Source organism: Pecten maximus, chromosome 5 (genome assembly GCF_902652985.1).
Source record: "Pecten maximus chromosome 5, xPecMax1.1, whole genome shotgun sequence".
NCBI lineage: Eukaryota > Metazoa > Mollusca > Bivalvia > Pectinida > Pectinidae > Pecten > Pecten maximus.
Genome location: NC_047019.1, coordinates 33,862,730 through 33,881,560, shown reverse-complemented (window position 1 = coordinate 33,881,560; position 18,831 = coordinate 33,862,730). Strand labels below are relative to the sequence as shown.

The window sequence follows — 18,831 nt, the reverse complement described above, 5'->3', positions numbered from 1 at the left end:
AAGGTGGTCTTACTACAAAACCCGAGGGTTCTAAGTGTCTTCAGTGTAAGGTGGTCTTACTACAAAACCCGAGGGTTCTAAGTGTCTTCAGTGTAGGGTGGTCTTACTACAAAACCCGAGGGTTCTAAGTGTCTTCAGTGTAAGGTGGTCTTACTACAAACCCGAGGGTTCTAAGTGTCTTCAGTGTAAGGGTGTCTTACTACAAAGCCCGAGGGTTCTAAGTGTCTTCAGTGTAGGTGGTCTTACTACAAAAGCCCGAGGGTTCTAAGTGTCTTCAGTGTAAGGGTGGTCTTACTACAAAGCCCGAGGGTTCTAAGTGTCTTCAGTGTAGGGTGTCTTACTACAAAGCCCGAGGGTTCTAAGTGTCTTCAGTGTAAGGTGGTCTTACTACAAAGCCGAGGGTTCTAAGTGTCTTCAGTGTAAGGGTGGTCTTACTACAAAGCCCGAGGGTTCTAAGTGTCTTCAGTGTAGGGTGGTCTTACTACAAAGCCCGAGGGTTCTAAGTGTCTTCAGTGTAAGGTGGTCTTACTACAAAGCCCGAGGGTTCTAAGTGTCTTCAGTGTAAGGTGGTCTTACTACAAAACCCCAGGGTTCTAAGTGTCTTCAGTGTAGGGTGGTCTTACTACAAAGCCCGAGGGTTCTAATGTGTCTTCAGTGTAAGGTGGTCTTACTACAAAGCCCGAGGGTTCTAAGTGTCTTCAGTGTAGGGTGGTCTTACTACAAAGCCCGAGGGTTCTAAGTGTCTTCAGTGTAAGGGTGGTCTTACTACAAAACCCGAGGGTTCTAAGTGTCTTCAGTGTAGGGTGGTCTTACTTACAAAGCCCGAGGGTTCTAAGTGTCTTCAGTGTAGGGTGGTCTTACTACAAAACCCGAGGGTTCTAATGTGTCTTCAGTGTAGGGTGGTCCTTACTACAAAAGCCCGAGGGTTCTAAGTGTCTTCAGTGTAAGGGTTGTCTTACTACAAAACCCGAGGGTTCTAAGTGTCTTCAGTGTAGGGTTGTCTTACTACAAAACCCGAGGGTTCTAAGTGTCTTCAGTGTAGGGTGGTCTTACTACAAAACCCGAGGGTTCTAAGTGTCTTCAGTGTAAGGTGGTCTTACTACGAAACCCGAGGGTTCTAAGTGTCTTCAGTGTAAGGTGGCCTTACTACAAAGCCCGAGGGTTCTAAGTGTCTTCAGTGTAAGGTGGTCTTACTACAAAGCCCGAGGGTTCTAAGTGTCTTCAGTGTAAGGTGGTCTTACTACAAAGCCCGAGGGTTCTAAGTGTCTTCAGTGTAGGGTGGTCTTACTTACAAAGCCCGAGGGTTCTAAGTGTCTTCAGTGTAAGGTGGTCTTACTACAAAACCCGAGGGTTCTAAGTGTCTTCAGTGTAAGGTGGCCTTACTACAAAGCCCGAGGGTTCTAAGTGTCTTCAGTGTAGGGTGGTCTTACTACAAAGCCCGAGGGTTCTAAGTGTCTTCAGTGTAAGGTGGTCTTACTACAAAGCCTGAGGGTTCTAAGTGTCCTCAGTGTAGGGTGGTCTTACTACAAAGCCCGAGGGTTCTAAGTGTCTTCAATGTAAGGTTGTCTTACTACAAAGCCCGAGGGTTCTAAGTGTCTTCAGTGTAGGTTGGTCTTATTACAAAACCCGAGGGTTCTAAGTGTCTTCAGTGTAGGATGGTCTTACTACAAAGCCCGAGGGTTCTAAGTGTCTTCAGTGTAGGTGGTCTTACTACAAAAGCCCGAGGGTTCTATGTGTCTTCAGTGTAGGGTGGTCTTACTACAAAGCCCGAGGGTTCTAAGTGTCTTCAGTGTAGGGTGGTCTTACTACAAAACCCGAGGGTTCTAAGTGTCTTCAGTGTAGGTTGGTCTTACTACAAAACCCGAGGGTTCTAAGTGTCTTCAGTGTAGGTTGTCTTACTACAAAGCCCGAGGGTTCTAAGTGTCTTCAGTGTAGGGTGGTCTTATTACAAAACCCGAGGGTTCTAAGTGTCTTCAGTGTAGGGTGGTCTTACTACAAAACCCGAGGGTTCTAAGTGTCTTCAGTGTAGGGTGGTCTTACTACAAAACCCGAGGGTTCTAAGTGTCTTCAGTGTAGGGGGTCTTACTACAAAACCCGAGGGTTCTAAAGTGTCTTCAGTGTAGGGTGGTCTTACTACAAAACCCGAGGGTTCTAAGTGTCTTCAGTGTAAGGTGGTCTTACTACAAAGCCCGAGGGTTCTAAGTGTCTTCAGTGTAGGGTGGTCTTACTACAAAGCCCGAGGGTTCTAAGTGTCTTCAGTGTAGGGTGGTCTTACTACAAAACCCGAGGGTTCTAAGTGTCTTCAGTGTAGGGTGGTCTTACTACAAAGCCCGAGGGTTCTAAGTGTCTTCAGTGTAGGGTGGTCTTACTACAAAACCCGAGGGTTCTAAGTGTCTTCAGTGTAGGGTGGTCTTACTACAAAGCCCGAGGGTTCTAAGTGTCTTCAGTGTAAGGTGGTCTTACTACAAAGCCCGAGGGTTCTAAGTGTCTTCAGTGTAAGGTGGTCTTACTACAAAACCCCAGGGTTCTAAGTGTCTTCAGTGTAGGTGGTCTTACTACAAAAGCCCGAGGGTTCTAAGTGTCTTCAGTGTAGGTGGTCTTACTACAAAGCCCGAGGGTTCTAAGTGTCTTCAGTGTAGGTTGGTCTTACTACAAAGCCCGAGGGTTCTAAGTGTCTTCAGTGTAGGTGGTCTTACTACAAAGCCCGAGGGTTCTAAGTGTCTTCAGTGTAGGGTGGTCTTACTACAAAACCCGAGGGTTCTAAGTGTCTTCAGTGTAGGGTGGTCTTACTACAAAACCCGAGGGTTCTAAGTGTCTTCAGTGTAGAGTGATCTTACTACAAAGCCCGAGGGTTCTAAGTGTCTTCAGTGTAGGGTGATCTTACTACAAAACCCGAGGGTTCTAAGTGTCTTCAGTGTAGGGTGGTCTTACTACAAAGCCCGAGGGTTCTAAGTGTCTTCAGTGTAGGGTGGTCTTACTACAAAACCCGAGGGTTCTAAGTGTCTTCAGTGTAGGGTGGTCTTACTACAAAGCCCGAGGGTTCTAAGTGTCTTCAGTGTAGGGTGGTCTTACTACAAAGCCCGAGGGTTCTAAGTGTCTTCAGTGTAGGGTTGGTCTTACTACAAAGCCCGAGGGTTCTAAGTGTCTTCAGTGTAGGGTGGTCTTACTACAAAGCCCGAGGGTTCTAAGTGTCTTCAGTGTAGGGTGGTCTTACTACAAAAGCCCGAGAGTTCTAAGTGTCCTTCAGTGTAGGGTGGTCTTACTACAAAGCCCGAGGGTTCTAAGTGTCTTCAGTGTAAGGTTGGTCTTACTACAAAGCCCGAGGGTTCTAAGTGTCTTCAGTGTAGGGTGTCTTACTACAAAAGCCCGAGGGTTCTAAGTGTCTTCAGTGTAGGGTGGTCTTACTACAAAACCCCAGGGTTCTAAGTGTCTTCAGCGTAGGGTGGTCTTACTACAAAGCCCGAGGGTTCTAAGTGTCTTCAGTGTAGGGTGGTCTTACTACAAAACCCCGAGGGTTCTAAGTGTCTTCAGTGTAGGGTGGTCTTACTACAAAAGCCCGAGGGTTCTAAGTGTCTTCAGTGTAAGGTTGTCTTACTACAAAGCCCGAGGGTTCTAAGTGTCTTCAGTGTAGGGTGGTCTTACTACAAAACCCGAGGGTTCTAAGTGTCTTCAGTGTAGGGTGGTCTTACTACAAAGCCCGAGGGTTCTAAGTGTCTTCAGTGTAGGGTTGTCTTACTACAAAACCCGAGGGTTCTAAGTGTCTTCAGTGTAAGGTGGTCTTACTACAAAACCCGAGGGTTCTAAGTGTCTTCAGTGTAAGGTTGTCTTACTACAAAACCCGAGGGTTCTAAGTGTCTTCAGTGTAGGGTGGTCTTACTACAAAGCCCGAGGGTTCTAAGTGTCTTCAGTGTAGGGTGGTCTTACTACAAAGCCCGAGGGTTCTAAGTGTCTTCAGTGTAAGGTGGTCTTACTACAAAGCCCGAGGGTTCTAAGTGTCTTCAGTGTAGGGTTGTCTTACTACAAAGCCCGAGGGTTCTAAGTGTCTTCAGTGTAGGGTGGTCTTACTACAAAGCCCGAGGGTTCTAAGTGTCTTCAGTGTAAGGTTGTCTTACTACAAAACCCGAGGGTTCTAAGTGTCTTCAGTGTAAGGTGGTCTTACTACAAAGCCCGAAGGTTCTAAGTGTCTTCAGTGTAGGGTGGTCTTACCTACAAACCCGAGGGTTCTAAGTGTCTTCAGTGTAGGGTGGTCTTACTACAAAGCCCGAGGGTTCTAAGTGTCTTCAGTGTAAGGTGGTCTTATTACAAAACCCGAGGGTTCTAAGTGTCTTCAGTGTAGGGTTGTCTTACTACAAAGCCCGAGTGTTCTAAGTGTCTTCAGTGTAGGTGGCCTTACTACAAAGCCCGAGGGTTCTAAGTGTCTTCAGTGTAGGTTGGTCTTATTACAAAACCCGAGCGGTTCTAAGTGTCTTCAGTGTAGGATGGTCTTACTACAAAGCCCGAGGGTTCTAAGTGTCTTCAGTGTAGGATGGTCTTATTACAAAACCCGAGGGATCTACGTGTCTTCAGTGTAAGGTTGGTCTTACTACAAAACCCGAGGGTTCTATGTGTCTTCAGTGTAAGGTGGCCTTACTACAAAACCCGAGGGTTCTAAGTGTCTTCAGTGTAGGGTGGTCTTACTACACAGCCCGAGGGTTCTAAGTGTCTTCAGTGTAGGGTGGTCTTATTACAAAACCCGAGGGTTCTAAGTGTCTTCAGTGTATAGTGGTCTTACTTACAAAGCCCGAGGGTTCTAAGTGTCTTCAGTGTAGGGTTGTCTTACTACAAAGCCCGAGGGTTCTAAGTGTCTTCAGTGTAGGGTTGTCTTACTACAAAGCCCGAGGGTTCTAAGTGTCTTCAGTGTAGGGTTGTCTTACTACAAAGCTCGAGTGTTCTAAGTGTCTTCAGTGTAGGGTGTGTCTTACTACAAAGCCCGAGGGTTCTAAGTGTCTTCAGTGTAGGGTGGTCTTGCTACAAAGCCCGAGGGATCTAATGTCTTCAGTGTAAGGGTGGTCTTATTACAAAATCCGAGGGTTCTAAGTGTCTTCAGTGTAAGGTGGCTTTACTACAAAGCCCAAGGGTTCTAAGTGTCTTCAGTGTATGGTGGTCTTACTACAAAACCCGAGGGTTCTAAGTGCCTTCAGTGTAGGGTGGTCTTATTACAAAGCCCGAGGGTTCTAAGTGTCTTCAGTATAAGGTTGTCTTACTACAAAGCCCGAGGGTTCTAAGTGTCTTCAGTGTAGGGTGGTCTTACTACAAAGCCCGAGGGTTCTAAGTGTCTTCAGTGTAGGGTGGTCTTACTACAAAGCCCGAGGGTTCTAAGTGTCTTCAGTGTAAGGTGGTCTTACTACAAAGCCCGAGGGTTCTAAGTGTCTTCAGCGTAGGGTGGTCTTACTACAAATCCCGAGGGTTCTAAGTGTCTTCAGTGTAGGGAGGTCTTACTACAAAACCCGAGGGTTCTAAGTGTATTCAGTGTAAGGTGGTCTTATTACAAAACCCGAGGGTTCTAAGTGTCTTCAGTGTAAGGTTGTCTTACTACAAAGCCCGAGGGTTCTAAGTGTCTTCAGTGTAGGGTGGTCTTACTACAAAACCCGAGGGTTCTAGTGTCTTCAGTGTAGGGTTGTCTTACTACAAAGCCCGAGGGTTCTAAGTGTCTTTCAGTGTAGGGTGGTCTTACTACAAAACCCGAGGGTTCTAAGTGTCTTCAGTGTAAGGTTGCCTTACTACAAAGCCCGAGGGTTCTAAGTGTCTTCAGTATAGGGTGGTCTTACTACAAAGCCCGAGGGTTCTAAGTGCCTTCAGTGTAAGATTGTCTTACTACAAAGCCCGATGGTTCTAAGTGTCTTCAGTGTAAGGTTGTCTTACTACAAAGCCCGAGGGTTCTAAGTGTCTTCAGTGTAGGGTGGTCTTACTACAAAACCCGAGGGTTCTATGTGTCTTCAGTGTAGGGTGGTCCTTACTACAAAACCCGAGGGTTCTAAGTGTCTTCAGTGTAGGGTGGTCTTACTACAAAACCCGAGGGTTCTAAGTGTCTTCAGTGTAGGGTGATCTTACTACAAAACCCGAGGGTTCTAAGTGTCTTCAGTGTAGGGTGGTCTTACTACACAGCCCGAAGGTTCTAAGTGTCTTCAGTGTAGGGTGGTCTTATTACAAAACCCGAGGGTTCTAAGTGTCTTCAGTGTAGGGTGGTCTTACTACAAAGCCCGAGGGTTCTAAGTGTCTTCAGTGTAGGGTTGTCTTACTACAAAGCCCGAGGGTTCTAAGTGTCTTCAGTGTAGGGTTGTCTTACTACAAAGCCCGAGGGTTCTAAGTGTCTTCAGTGTAGGGTGGTCTTACTACAAAGCCCGAGGGTTCTAAGTGTCTTCAGTGTAGGGTGGTCTTACTACAAAACCCGAGAGTTCTAAGTGCCTTCAGTGTAGGGTGGTCTTACTACAAAGCCCGAGGGTTCTAAGTGTCTTCAGTGTAGGGTTGTCTTACTACAAAGCCCGAGGGTTCTAAGTGTCTTCGGTGTAGGGTGGTCTTACTACAAAACCCCAGGGTTCTAAGTGTCTTCAGCGTAGGGTGGTCTTACTACAAAGCCCGAGGGTTCTAAGTGTCTTCGGCGTAGGGTGGTCTTACTACAAAACCCCAGGGTTCTAAGTGTCTTCAGCGTAGGGTGGTCTTACTAAAAAGCCCGAGGGTTCTAAGTGTCTTCAGTATAAGGTTGTCTTACTACAAAGCCCGAGGGTTCTAAGTGTCTTCAGTGTAAGGTGGTCTTACTACAAAGCCCGAGGGTTCTAAGTGTCTTCAGCGTAGGGTGGTCTTACTACAAAGCCCGAGGGTTCTAAGTGTCTTCAGTGTAGGGAGGTCTTACTACAAAACCCGAGGGTTCTAAGTGTATTCAGTGTAAGGTGGTCTTACTACAAAACCCGAGGGTTCTAAGTGTCTTCAGTGTAAGGTTGTCTTACTACAAAGCCCGAGGGTTCTAAGTGTCTTCAGTGTAGGGTGGTCTTACTACAAAGCCCGAGGGTTCTAAGTGTCTTCAGTGTAGGGTGGTCTTACTACAAAGCTCGAGGGTTCTAAGTGTCTTCAGTGTAAGGTGGTCTTACTACAAAGCCCGAGGGTTCTAAGTGTCTTCAGTGTATGGTTGTCTTACTACAAAGCCCGAGGGTTCTAAGTGTCTTCAGTGTAGGGTGGTCTTACTACAAAGCCCTAGGGTTCTAAGTGCATTTAGTGTAAGGTTGTCTTACTACAAAACCCGAGGGTTCTAAGTGTCTTCAGTGTAAGGTTGTCTTACTACAAAACCCGAAGGTTCTAAGTGTCTTCAGTGTAGGGTGGTCTTACCACAAAACCCGAGGGTTCTAAGTGTCTTCAGTGTAGTGTGGTCTTACTACAAAGCCCGAGGGGTCTAAGTGTCTTCAGTGTAAGGTGGTCTTATTACAAAACCCGAGGGTTCTAAGTGTCCTCAGTGTAGGGTTGTCTTACTACAAAGCCCGAGTGTTCTAAGTGTCTTCAATGTAAGGTGGCCTTACTACAAAGCCCGAGGGTTCTAAGTGTCTTCAGTGTAGGTTGGTCTTATTACAAAACCCGAGGGTTCTAAGTGTCTTCAGTGTAGGATGGTCTTACTACAAAGCCCGAGGGTTCTAAGTGTCTTCAGTGTAGGATGGTCTTATTACAAAACCCGAGGGTTCTACGTGTCTTCAGTGTAGGGTGGTCTTACTACAAAACCCGAGGGTTCTATGTGTCTTCAGTGTAAGGTGGCCTTACTACAAAACCCGAGGGTTCTAAGTGTCTTCAGTGTAGGGTGGTCTTACTACACAGCCCGAAGGTTCTAAGTGTCTTCAGTGTAGGGTGGTCTTATTACAAAACCCGAGGGTTCTAAGTGTCTTCAGTGTATAGTGGTCTTACTACAAAGCCCGAGGGTTCTAAGTGTCTTCAGTGTAGGGTTGTCTTACTACAAAGCCCGAGGGTTCTAAGTGTCTTCAGTGTAGGGTTGTCTTACTACAAAGCCCGAGGGTTCTAAGTGTCTTCAGTGTAGGGTGGTCTTACTACAAAGCTCGAGTGTTCTAAGTGTCTTCAGTGTAGGGTGGTCTTACTACAAAGCCCGAGGGTTCTAAGTGTCTTCAGTGTAGGGTGGTCTTGCTACAAAGCCCGAGGGATCTAAATGTCTTCAGTGTAAGGTGGTCTTATTACAAAATCCGAGGGTTCTAAGTGTCTTCAGTGTAAGGTGGCTTTACTACAAAGCCCAAGGGTTCTAAGTGTCTTCAGTGTATGGTGGTCTTACTACAAAACCCGAGGGTTCTAAGTGCCTTCAGTGTAGGGTGGTCTTACTACAAAGCCCGAGGGTTCTAAGTGTCTTCAGTATAAGGTTGTCTTACTACAAAGCCCGAGGGTTCTAAGTGTCTTCAGTGTAAGGTGGTCTTACTACAAAGCCCGAGGGTTCTAAGTGTCTTCAGCGTAGGGTGGTCTTACTACAAATCCCGAGGGTTCTAAGTGTCTTCAGTGTAGGGAGGTCTTACTACAAAACCCGAGGGTTCTAAGTGTATTCAGTGTAAGGTGGTCTTATTACAAAACCCGAGGGTTCTAAGTGTCTTCAGTGTAAGGTTGTCTTACTACAAAGCCCGAGGGTTCTAAGTGTCTTCAGTGTAGGGTGGTCTTACTACAAAACCCGAGGGTTCTAAGTGTCTTCAGTGTAGGGTTGTCTTACTACAAAGCCCGAGGGTTCTAAGTGCCTTTAGTGTAAGGTTGTCTTACTACAAAACCCGAGGGTTCTAAGTGTCTTCAGTGTAAGGTTGTCTTACTACAAAGCCCGAGGGTTCTAAGTGTCTTCAGTATAGGGTTGTCTTACTACAAAGCCCGAGGGTTCTAAGTGCCTTCAGTGTAAGATTGTCTTACTACAAAGCCCGATGGTTCTAAGTGTCTTCAGTGTAAGGTTGTCTTACTACAAAGCCCGAGGGTTCTAAGTGTCTTCAGTGTAAGGTTGTCTTACTACAAAGCCCGAGGGTTCTAAGTGTCTTCAGTGTAGGGTTGTCTTACTACAAAACCCGAGGGTTCTAAGTGTCTTCAGTGTAGGGTTGTCTTACTACAAAGCCCGAGGGTTCTAAGTGTCTTCAGTGTAAGGTGGTCTTATTACAAAACCCGAGGGTTCTAAGTGTCCTCAGTGTAGGGTGGTCTTACTACAAAGCCCTAGGGTTCTAAGTGCCTTTAGTGTAAGGTTGTCTTACTACAAAACCCGAAGGTTCTAAGTGTCTTCAGTGTAGGGTGGTCTTACCACAAAACCCGAGGGTTCCAAGTGTCTTCAGCGTAGGGTGGTCTTACTACAAAGCCCGAGGGTTCTAAGTGTCTTCAGCGTAGGGTGGTCTTACCACAAAACCCGAGGGGTCTAAGTGTCTTCAGTGTAGGGTTGTCTTACTACAAAGCCCGAGGGTTCTAAGTGTCTTCAGCGTAGGGTGGTCTTACTACAAAACCCGAGGGTTCTAAGTGTCTTCAGTGTAGGGTGGTCTTATTACAAAACCCGAGGGTTCTAAGTGTCCTCAGTGTAGGGTTGTCTTACTACAAAGCCCGAGGATTCTAAGTGTCTTCAATGTAAGGTGGCCTTACTACAAAGCCCGAGGGTTCTTAGTGTCTTCAGTGTAGGTTGGTCTTATTACAAAGCCAGAGGGTTCTAAGTGTCTTCAGTGTAGGATGGTCTTACTACAAAGCCCGAGGGTTCTAAGTGTCTTCAGTGTAGGATGGTCTTATTACAAAACCCGAGGGTTCTACGTGTCTTCAGTGTAGGGTGGTCTTACTACAAAACCCGAGGGTTCTATGTGTCTTCAGTGTAAGGTGGCCTTACTACAAAACCCGAGGTTTCTAAGTGTCTTCAGTGTAGGGTGGTCTTACTTCACAGCCCGAAGGTTCTAAGTGTCTTCAGTGTAGGGTTGTCTTACTACAAAGCCCGAGGGTTCTAAGTGTCTTCAGTGTAGGGTGGTCTTACTACAAAGCCCGAGGGTTCTAAGTGTCTTCAGTGTAGGGTGGTCTTACTACAAAGCCCGAGGGATCTAAATGTCTTCAGTGTAAGGTGGTCTTATTACAAAATCCGAGGGTTCTAAGTGTCTTCAGTGTAAGGTGGCTTTACTACAAAGCCCAAGGGTTCTAAGTGTCTTCAGTGTATGGTGGTCTTATTACAAAGCCCGAGGGTTCTAAGTGTCTTCGGTGTAGGGTGGTCTTACTACAAAACCCGAGGGTTCTAAGTGCCTTCAGTGTAGGGTGGTCTTACTACAAAGCCCAAGGGTTCTAAGTGTCTTCAGTATAAGGTTGTCTTACTACAAAGCCTGAGGGTTCTACGTGTCTTCAGTGTAAGGTGGTCTTACTACAAAGCCCGAGGGTTCTAAGTGTCTTCAGCGTAGGGTGGTCTTACTACAAAGCCCGAGGGTTCTAAGTGTCTTCAGTGTAAGGTGGTCTTATTACAAAACCCGAGGGTTCTAAGTGTCTTCAGTGTAAGGTTGTCTTACTACAAAGCCCGAGGGTTCTAAGTGTCTTCAGTGTAGGGTGGTCTTACTACAAAGCTCGAGGGTTCTAAGTGTCTTCAGTGTAAGGTGGTCTTACTACAAAGCCCGAGGGTTCTAAGTGTCTTCAGTGTATGGTTGTCTTACTACAAAGCCCGAGGGTTCTAAGTGTCTTCAGTGTAGGGTTGTCTTACTATAAAGCCCTAGGGTTCTAAGTGCCTTTAGTGTAAGGTTGTCTTACTACAAAACCCTAGGGTTCTAAGTGTCTTCAGTGTAAGGTTGTCTTACTACAAAGCCCGAGGGTTCTAAGTGTCTTCAGTGTAAGGTTGTCTTACTACAAAGCCCGATGGTTCTAAGTGTCTTCAGTGTAAGGTGGTCTTACTACAAAGCCCGAGGGTTCTAAGTGTCTTCAGTGTAAGGTTGTCTTACTACAAAACCCGAGGGTTCTAAGTGTCTTCAGTGTAGGGTTGTCTTACTACAAAGCCCGAGGGTTCTAAGTGCCTTCAGTGTAAGGTTGTCTTACTACAAAGCCCGATGGTTCTAAGTGTCTTCAGTGTAAGGTTGTCTTACTACAAAGCCCGAGGGTTCTAAGTGTCTTCAGTGTAAGGTTGTCTTACTACAAAACCCGAGGGTTCTAAGTGTCTTCAGTGTAGGGTTGTCTTACTACAAAACCCGAGGGTTCTAAGTGTCTTCAGTGTAGGCTGGTCTTATTACAAAGCCGGATGGTTATAAGTTTGCAGCTTGCTCTGGTCAGTATTCATTATCTTATACAGATGTATCGTTTTTTGAATGTCCGCCCTGCAAGTACACGCTGTACATGCTACCCAAATTGATCGTAAGAGGCGTCTAAATATGGGATCTTATATATTCTCTTCTGTCTAAACATCTTTCTTCATCCTGATATCTCTCTTCACAATGCCTAACGTTTGACCTTTGGCGGAGTGTTTGCCACTGTGTGGAAGGCTTTGGGTCCTGTCCCCTGGCCGAGACATGTGTGGAAGGCTTTGGGTTCTGTCCCCTGGGGCCGAGACATACCAGAGTCTGAAGCATGGTAGTTGCTACTTTAGTCCCTCCCCCACCCCCCCCCCCCCCCCCCCCCCCTCCCCTTCCACCCACTAATCCCCAACTAAACAAAGAAAGAAAAAAATACATTTGGCGCATGCATCTCTGATTCTCTGATACAGGGGGAAGGCCGTCATTTTCAATGAGATTTTCAATAAAAACACGGGTTACCGCCACAGAATCATGCCTGTTTTGTTCAAAATTTGCTCATAATGTTTTAAATATGCAAAATTTACAATCAAAATAAATTTATAATTATCTATTAAACGATCCTATAAAGCGTCTTATTTGACAGTAGATTGGGCATAAAGCATTCGTGTCAAGTCCTTGTGTGTCGAAATGACGTCTTCTTCATAATCCATGTATACAAGGAAGTTCAATCGATCAAAAAGAACTAAACAATCGATAAAAAAAGCTTCACCTTTTCATCAGTTTAGAGCTCGTATCAAGGTCGGTCACATCCAACTCTGTAAAATACTTCGTAAATATAGCCGTTCACTTCGAATCGAAGCGGGAGACAACCGGATAATAGTCTAAGAATGTTTCTTCCGCACAGCTGGCTGACAAGTCGATATTTTAATCAAATAATGCTGTTTTTTTTATCAATATTGTTTTACGGCAAATGTGTTGCATAATCGTATTTTTGTCTTATTAATACTGTTTGGTCTTTTTAACACCAATCAGTAGACTTACACTAGTTCTAGTAAGTTAAGACCTATTGTACTTCTTCGCTTGCTAAGGGGAAATGCGAGTAAATTTAAATATAAAGATTTAATGCTGCTTTAGTCGATTTCATTGGGTGATGAATTGAGTTGCTCTTGAGACAAGTTCAACATTAACTGCTTCGCAACTCAATTAATCACCCCATGATATCGACCAAAGCAACAGCCAATCATTAACTATTTGTGGTTTGTTTTATTCATATGTGTCAGGACATCATATTTTGATCTTTAAACCGTTTTTTGTTGTTTGGCTTCCTGATATAGATGCTCTACAACTTGACCTAAATACTTTATCAGTACCAATGTACTCGGCTGAAATCCCTGCTACCATGAATACCTGCATATTTGTTGTAGTAGAAAACTTAGTTTTATTACAAAGCACTTGTTCCATGAGACTGATTGGCGCTCATGTTACTAGAGATTATTTTAAAATTATATCCGAACGATATCACAGGACGCCATAAACAGTAATCGTTATGTCCCAAAAGTCCAATAAAACGCTTTAGGACAAAATGGCTGATTACGAGGATCAGTGGAACGTCAAAGACTTTTTATTTCAAAGTAGCATGTCATTATCAATAAAATTGTGTTATATTCACTGCGTTATTATTCATTAATTAGTGTTAATACATTAAGTTAAGAAAAGACTGGTTCTGATTTTAGTTTTCTGTTTTCTGTATGTAACATATAACTACATAATCTTCGTATGCTTCAATAGTTTCTCGGATTGTTTATCACACCGATACATAATAAAAGGCGCTAAACGTGAATTTCAATCATATTTAGTGCAATATTTATAAATATAAAAAAAAACTACATTTAGGCACCACCAAGCAAACAATGACTTAAATGAAAAGGAAATACATTTTAATGGCACATTAAATTGATCACGACAACAAAAGGTATCGTTCACTACATACAAACAGGGAAGGCTTTCACATCCAGTCCTACAGCAACCTGCTTTACACTTAATAATCCGCTCATATTCTTTTGATTAAAACATTTGGATAATTGTAACGGGGAATCAATAAATACCAATGCACGCGTTCTCCTTCATTCAAGAAATGTGACTTTTTCTTGGAAATTAAACGAATGGGATTTTTTCCACGCGTTTCCTGTAAATCAATTTGTTACATTAAATCCCAGAATTTCTCCATCAACCTTGTTCTTGTCTCCTGAGGATTTGTAGAAATTCAGAAGTACTGTTTACAGTTGTTCTTTGTGACGTCACGAGCTAAAGTCTGTTCATGATACAAACCAGATTATTATCATTATATATTTCAATGTTTCTGGGTTCTGAAATGTGTTGAACAATAACTGGTACCCTGCTTTAGAAACTTATTGTTTCTCTCAGATAGACTACTTGTTAACTTTTAGATTTCGACAGAAAATCATCGTTAATTATCAACAAACAGAGAATCAGAAAATATCGAGAAAATTCAACTTCGTTACGAATTCATACGTCACTCGACTGTACCGAAGACATATCTAAGTCCACTCCGCGACTTTTTAGGTATGAATGAAATGATATCATGGAAACTTCCTCCTCCTCTAGTTTACTTAAACCTGTTGACATGGTACTATCGGGGGACTGGGAGGTATTTATGGGCCCACAGGAGTTCAAACTAGGTGCCCCTAGAGGGGTCTGAGTAAAGGCACTAGCTGGAACATGTTTTTCTGGTGGCAATGTGATGAGATCTGCATTACCGTCTGGGGTTAGAAGTCTACTATCTCTTAAACAGTCAACATGAGAAAAATAAACAGGAGAAGAATTGGAAATGTCTGAGGAGTGCCGTTCTAACAGTGGCTCACGAGCCTCGATCTGTGATCGGTCACACTTTGGAGCTGACCGACGGTTCGGTGTCGTGTTCCGCCTTTGTGACATGGGGACAACCGTGTCCGGGTTACTGATCTTAATCAGGGCACTGTTGTCACTATGACGACGTCCGTACAGGGAACTTTCATCCGGTTTCAGCTGATAGGTAGACCCTAAGGGTGCAGACACAGTTGCTGTTAAGAAAGGTCCATTTGAAAAACGTGGTTGGAATACTGGATCAGTGTAGTCCCTAACAGCTTTAGGGCTGGGATGAAGAAATGCGTTAGTGCTGCATTCAATGTGATGATCGTGTTTGGAATGTGCATTGTCATATAGTGTACTGTAAGGGCTAACACTTTTAACCCGCGGCGGTACATCTTGCCTTTGATACTCGGACATGATGGTGTGGCCGTACGGTTCTAGTGTCGCCACAAAACTGTTTCCGTAACATTTATCCGGAGTTTCGCTATCATTCAGAAGCGGACTCCTGTCGCCGTGGATTGGAGATGTTTTGTACATCCCGCGTCTCTCGTGAGCGTTATTGGGAGGCAGTGACAGAAAGATCTCATCACTATTTATAGAGCTGTCTGACCCACATCGTTGAGCTCCTTCAGAATTTTTCCCGGTCGATGCACGACTTCGGATTGAACTTCCGACCCTGTCGCTGCGAGAGCGCGCTAGGTATTCCTCAAACATGACATTATCGGTCTGACATTGCGAATCTTGTTTTTTGTTATTTCCACTTGCGGCGACACCCGATTTACGCCTGTCACTGCCATGGCTGTGTGACTCCTCCTTAGAACTGATGGTGCTTAGTCTGTCATCAGCGTCCTCTGAAGGAGAACGATCCTTAGTAGTCCACGGAAACTTCTGGTTGGAGTTGGATTTGGATTCAGAGGCTTGTACGTGCGTAGAGTTCTGACGGTTGAGGCGGATGTTTGGTGGCAAGGACATACTCTGATGACGGACCATGCTCTCTTTCGGTTTCTGTCGATTCTTTCCAAACAGAGATCGGCGTCGATAGGCATTTTTACCATCCATAGTTTTCTTATCCCTGAAGAGATACAAAATATGGACACTGTGTTATACATTGTGAGTACGCATATCTTAATAGAATGGTCATAGATATTAAATGTCAACCCTTCAAATGATAGTAGAGAAGTAGATCTGTTGGAAATTTACACAGCAAATGTGTTTTTTCCTGATTATTATTGACGTTCATTTTAACCATGCTTTGGAAGGATGAAATGCAACTTCAACTGAAAATAATTGTGACGTTTGGAACAAAAAAAAACTGGAGAATAAGCAATTTTCACAAATAACTGTTGAGATAGACATTACTTGCGTTGTTCTCCAATACATATCACTAGGGAATCATGATAACAGAAATATTTTACCAAATATGGGCATTTTTATTTCAGTCTCTTGGTGATATTGAAACCTCCGCGTCTTCTATTTTAATTTAGATATAAATCTTCTGTATATGCTTTCAGTTCTGAAATATATGGATGCGTATAAAACGCCTGCCAATGTTTGCGCCAAATACCATACGTCATAAACTGTTAGCTGTATTGTACTGCAGTTTTTTGCACGGTTAAAACCATTAACGCCTCCAGCATATCTCGACGACGACCATTGCCGCTACGTGTCCGTGGGAAACGCCATTGCGTTATCCAGTTTCTTTATCTTTCTCATCTTAATGGAGACAATGTCTATGTTGTTTTTTATCTATGTTTAGAATAATTAATAACATTACATATGGGATGAATATTAATACAGACAGAAAGCATTATCATGTTCCACCGGGACTCGCTTTAAATGAGTATTAATTCCTCTTTTTTCTGTTACGTCACACTCCCGCAAGTTCCCTACGTAAATGGACATATTTCATATTTCTAAAGTGCATTTGTCACTCCAGGAAATATTTTCTCAAATTCTTTGAAAACTTTAATTTTGTTTGGAAAACGATATGGCAAAAAAATATTACAACAAAACCAATTTTCATTTCTTCACGTCCTTTCCACATCGATGCTGAAATCGAAGAGATGTCTTCCTTATGACCAGTCCCTTTGTCATATAGATGTCAGTAAAATGTTTTTGAAATTGAAATTAGATTATTGATAGTTTTCAATTTATTAACATTTTTCTACCCGTATTTTCATTTCTAACAACTATAAGTATTACAGCTAGGCAGTTCTGTTATATATCCCCTCAACATTCTCATTCCTTGTGTAGATTCCATTTTAACTACATTGAGTGATGGATGTATTACTAACAGTGTAATTTTTAAGATAGAACAGACTTTTTGACGGTTAACTTTCTAACAAGTATACAGTCATTTAGATCACACTACTTCCTAGTTTGTTTATATTGTGGCTCGATGGATGCTCAGCCACACACTTAACGTGGGCTGTATGAAGGAAGACATTAAGAAGGAAAGACAAATTTAGAAAAGAGAGGAGAGATAAAGATCCCAGATTTAGTCGCCCCTTTAGAATTATACAATACAACTCTTACACCCTACCGGAGGGGAATAGAAATGGCAATACTTGGGCTATTGTATTCTTCCAAGACATTCAAATTCAAGTTACATTTTGAGTGTGTATCTATGCTATGATAAGAAATACAATTACATCTTTGTCTAATTCAGCGCCTATCAGAAAACATGACATAGATTATATCACTTTTGTGACGGCTACCTTGTCTTAAAATTACAAATAAGTCACTGTCATAGCTGATGCTTATGATATCTTAAGTTGAATCAATTGCTTGTTTAATTTGAAACTTTCATATGAAAAAAAATATCCACATAAGCACACATGCAACTTTTCACATTTTAACACAACACCTGCTGTTACTCGTTGTATGCGTGTTAGAGGCGACAAATGTGGAACCCCTGAAGAATTCGGGATTTTGCCAATGTGTCTTCTACTTAAGGACAAGATCAAGCGAGGAAGTCTGCATGTGTTGGCACCTGACCGAGCCATGCCTATGTCTATCGGTACTTGTTGTTCTCTGACTGACAGTAATTAAAATGGGTTGGTTGTAAGGACTGATAAGCCAATGTAAATTTAAAGTGATCGGTTGTGGGGACATTTCAGTTTGACGACACTATAAAACGTCCTTGGGTGGGCTTTCCATCCGTGGATACCGCCTTACATGTATATGACAGCAATGACCTAAACTCTGGAACAAACAAAAAGCAACAGGAGGAGGCCTTCAGAAGAGCGTGAACAGAGCATGGTTTGGTAGAAAGTAATACATGTTACTAATAACCAATGGAACGTGTCGAAACATCGGTCAAATTGTGCATTATGGCTATTGTTTTGTATCGTTTTGTCAAACCAGTATACTTTTATTTACATTTTAATAGAAATAAGAAAAAAATATCCAGTAAATGAGCTGAGAATGAGGTCAGGAACGAAGATAACACTGGACAAACCCCGTGACGAATTACTTCTGTACAGAGTAACTTTCCCCAGAGACGATACTAGCCAGACCTCAATCAAGACTCCATTGAAAACCTCTTATTACTTGGGAGGAATTCGAATCAGGCCATACTTTAAGCCCCTTGATGGGGATATTGGAGCTTCAATCTACTATCAATCTCATAACACAATTACGGAAATGACAACGACGATTTATCTTGTCTTCCGGGGGCAAGATTAAAACATCGGAATATTTCGACATAAAAATTACTCACGATTTCTAGCGAATAATTACATGATCTTGTATTGGGGTACACAACTGTTTGTAATTACATATCATCAACATTACAGGCCGAACGCTAGTAATTTACTTGTGAAAATGGACGTGATTTCTCAGCAATTTCAATCCAAAAATGGTACTTAAAACAATTGTTAGGAGACATTCAATTAAAGAGCGCCCGCCGTGGGGACAGAGGTATTAGTCTACTTGGAGATACCCCGCAACACGTGACAAGTTGACAGTCTGAGCCATCCTATTATTAAATCAAACCTAACCTATTATATTTTGTGTTACTGGAGCGAAATTAAACTCACGCGCGCTTTGTCGGACCCGGAAACAAAGCGACTACTCTATAAAATATCTAACGGTACGGGAATCCGGCGGCACTCGACTTTGCTTTGCCCTATCTTAAATTACAGCCCACATACAATTATCGTAACCAGATTACTTTGACTGAAAATGAAATTTATTTACACTCAATGAAAATCAAACACATACATTCATGTTATCGCTAGAAATAGAGCGATGCGACCGAATATTAAGGAGAACAACATGAAGACGCTTATCAGTTGTCTTTGCTGGCAACTTAATGATACTGCAGCGATCAATTCAAAATAGTGCTAACAATATTCACTCCCGACATAAATTTTCATTATCTCGAAACATGCAGTTATTTAAGTTTTGAAACACATGTTTAAAATTGTCCACAAGACTAATATAATTGTGCTGATATGACCATGGACATCGTCAAATGGAATGGTTAGTTCATCAGATAAATGTGTAAAATTAGTCTGCTAGACAGAGTTTTTCATTTATCTCCGTATAGTCATGTCGGCAAAGACGGTAATGGTGCCGAGAGAAGTTGAATGGGTTATTTAGATCATAGTCGAATTGTGATCATGGTTTTGTAAGATATTAAACCGATATGTTGTACATAGTAAACGGTCTGAAAAACCATGATATGGAAAATCTTTCTATTAACCCATATGCTATTCAAACCACTCGTGTTATCGTATACCAA

The 18,831-nt window shown here is 43.0% G+C and overlaps 1 protein-coding gene across 1 annotated transcript in view; it reads right to left on the bottom strand.

The window, feature by feature from the left end:
* Window positions 1-13,131: 13,131 nt before the first annotated feature.
* LOC117327854 (metabotropic glutamate receptor 1-like) overlaps window positions 13,132-18,831 on the bottom strand; it is a 105,061-nt gene continuing 99,361 nt past the window's right edge. The window contains exon 8 of the mRNA XM_033885058.1: window positions 13,132-15,156. Coding sequence (XP_033740949.1) covers window positions 13,743-15,156 — 1,414 coding nt within the window. The 3' untranslated portion in view covers window positions 13,132-13,742. The remainder of the gene's footprint in view (window positions 15,157-18,831) is intronic.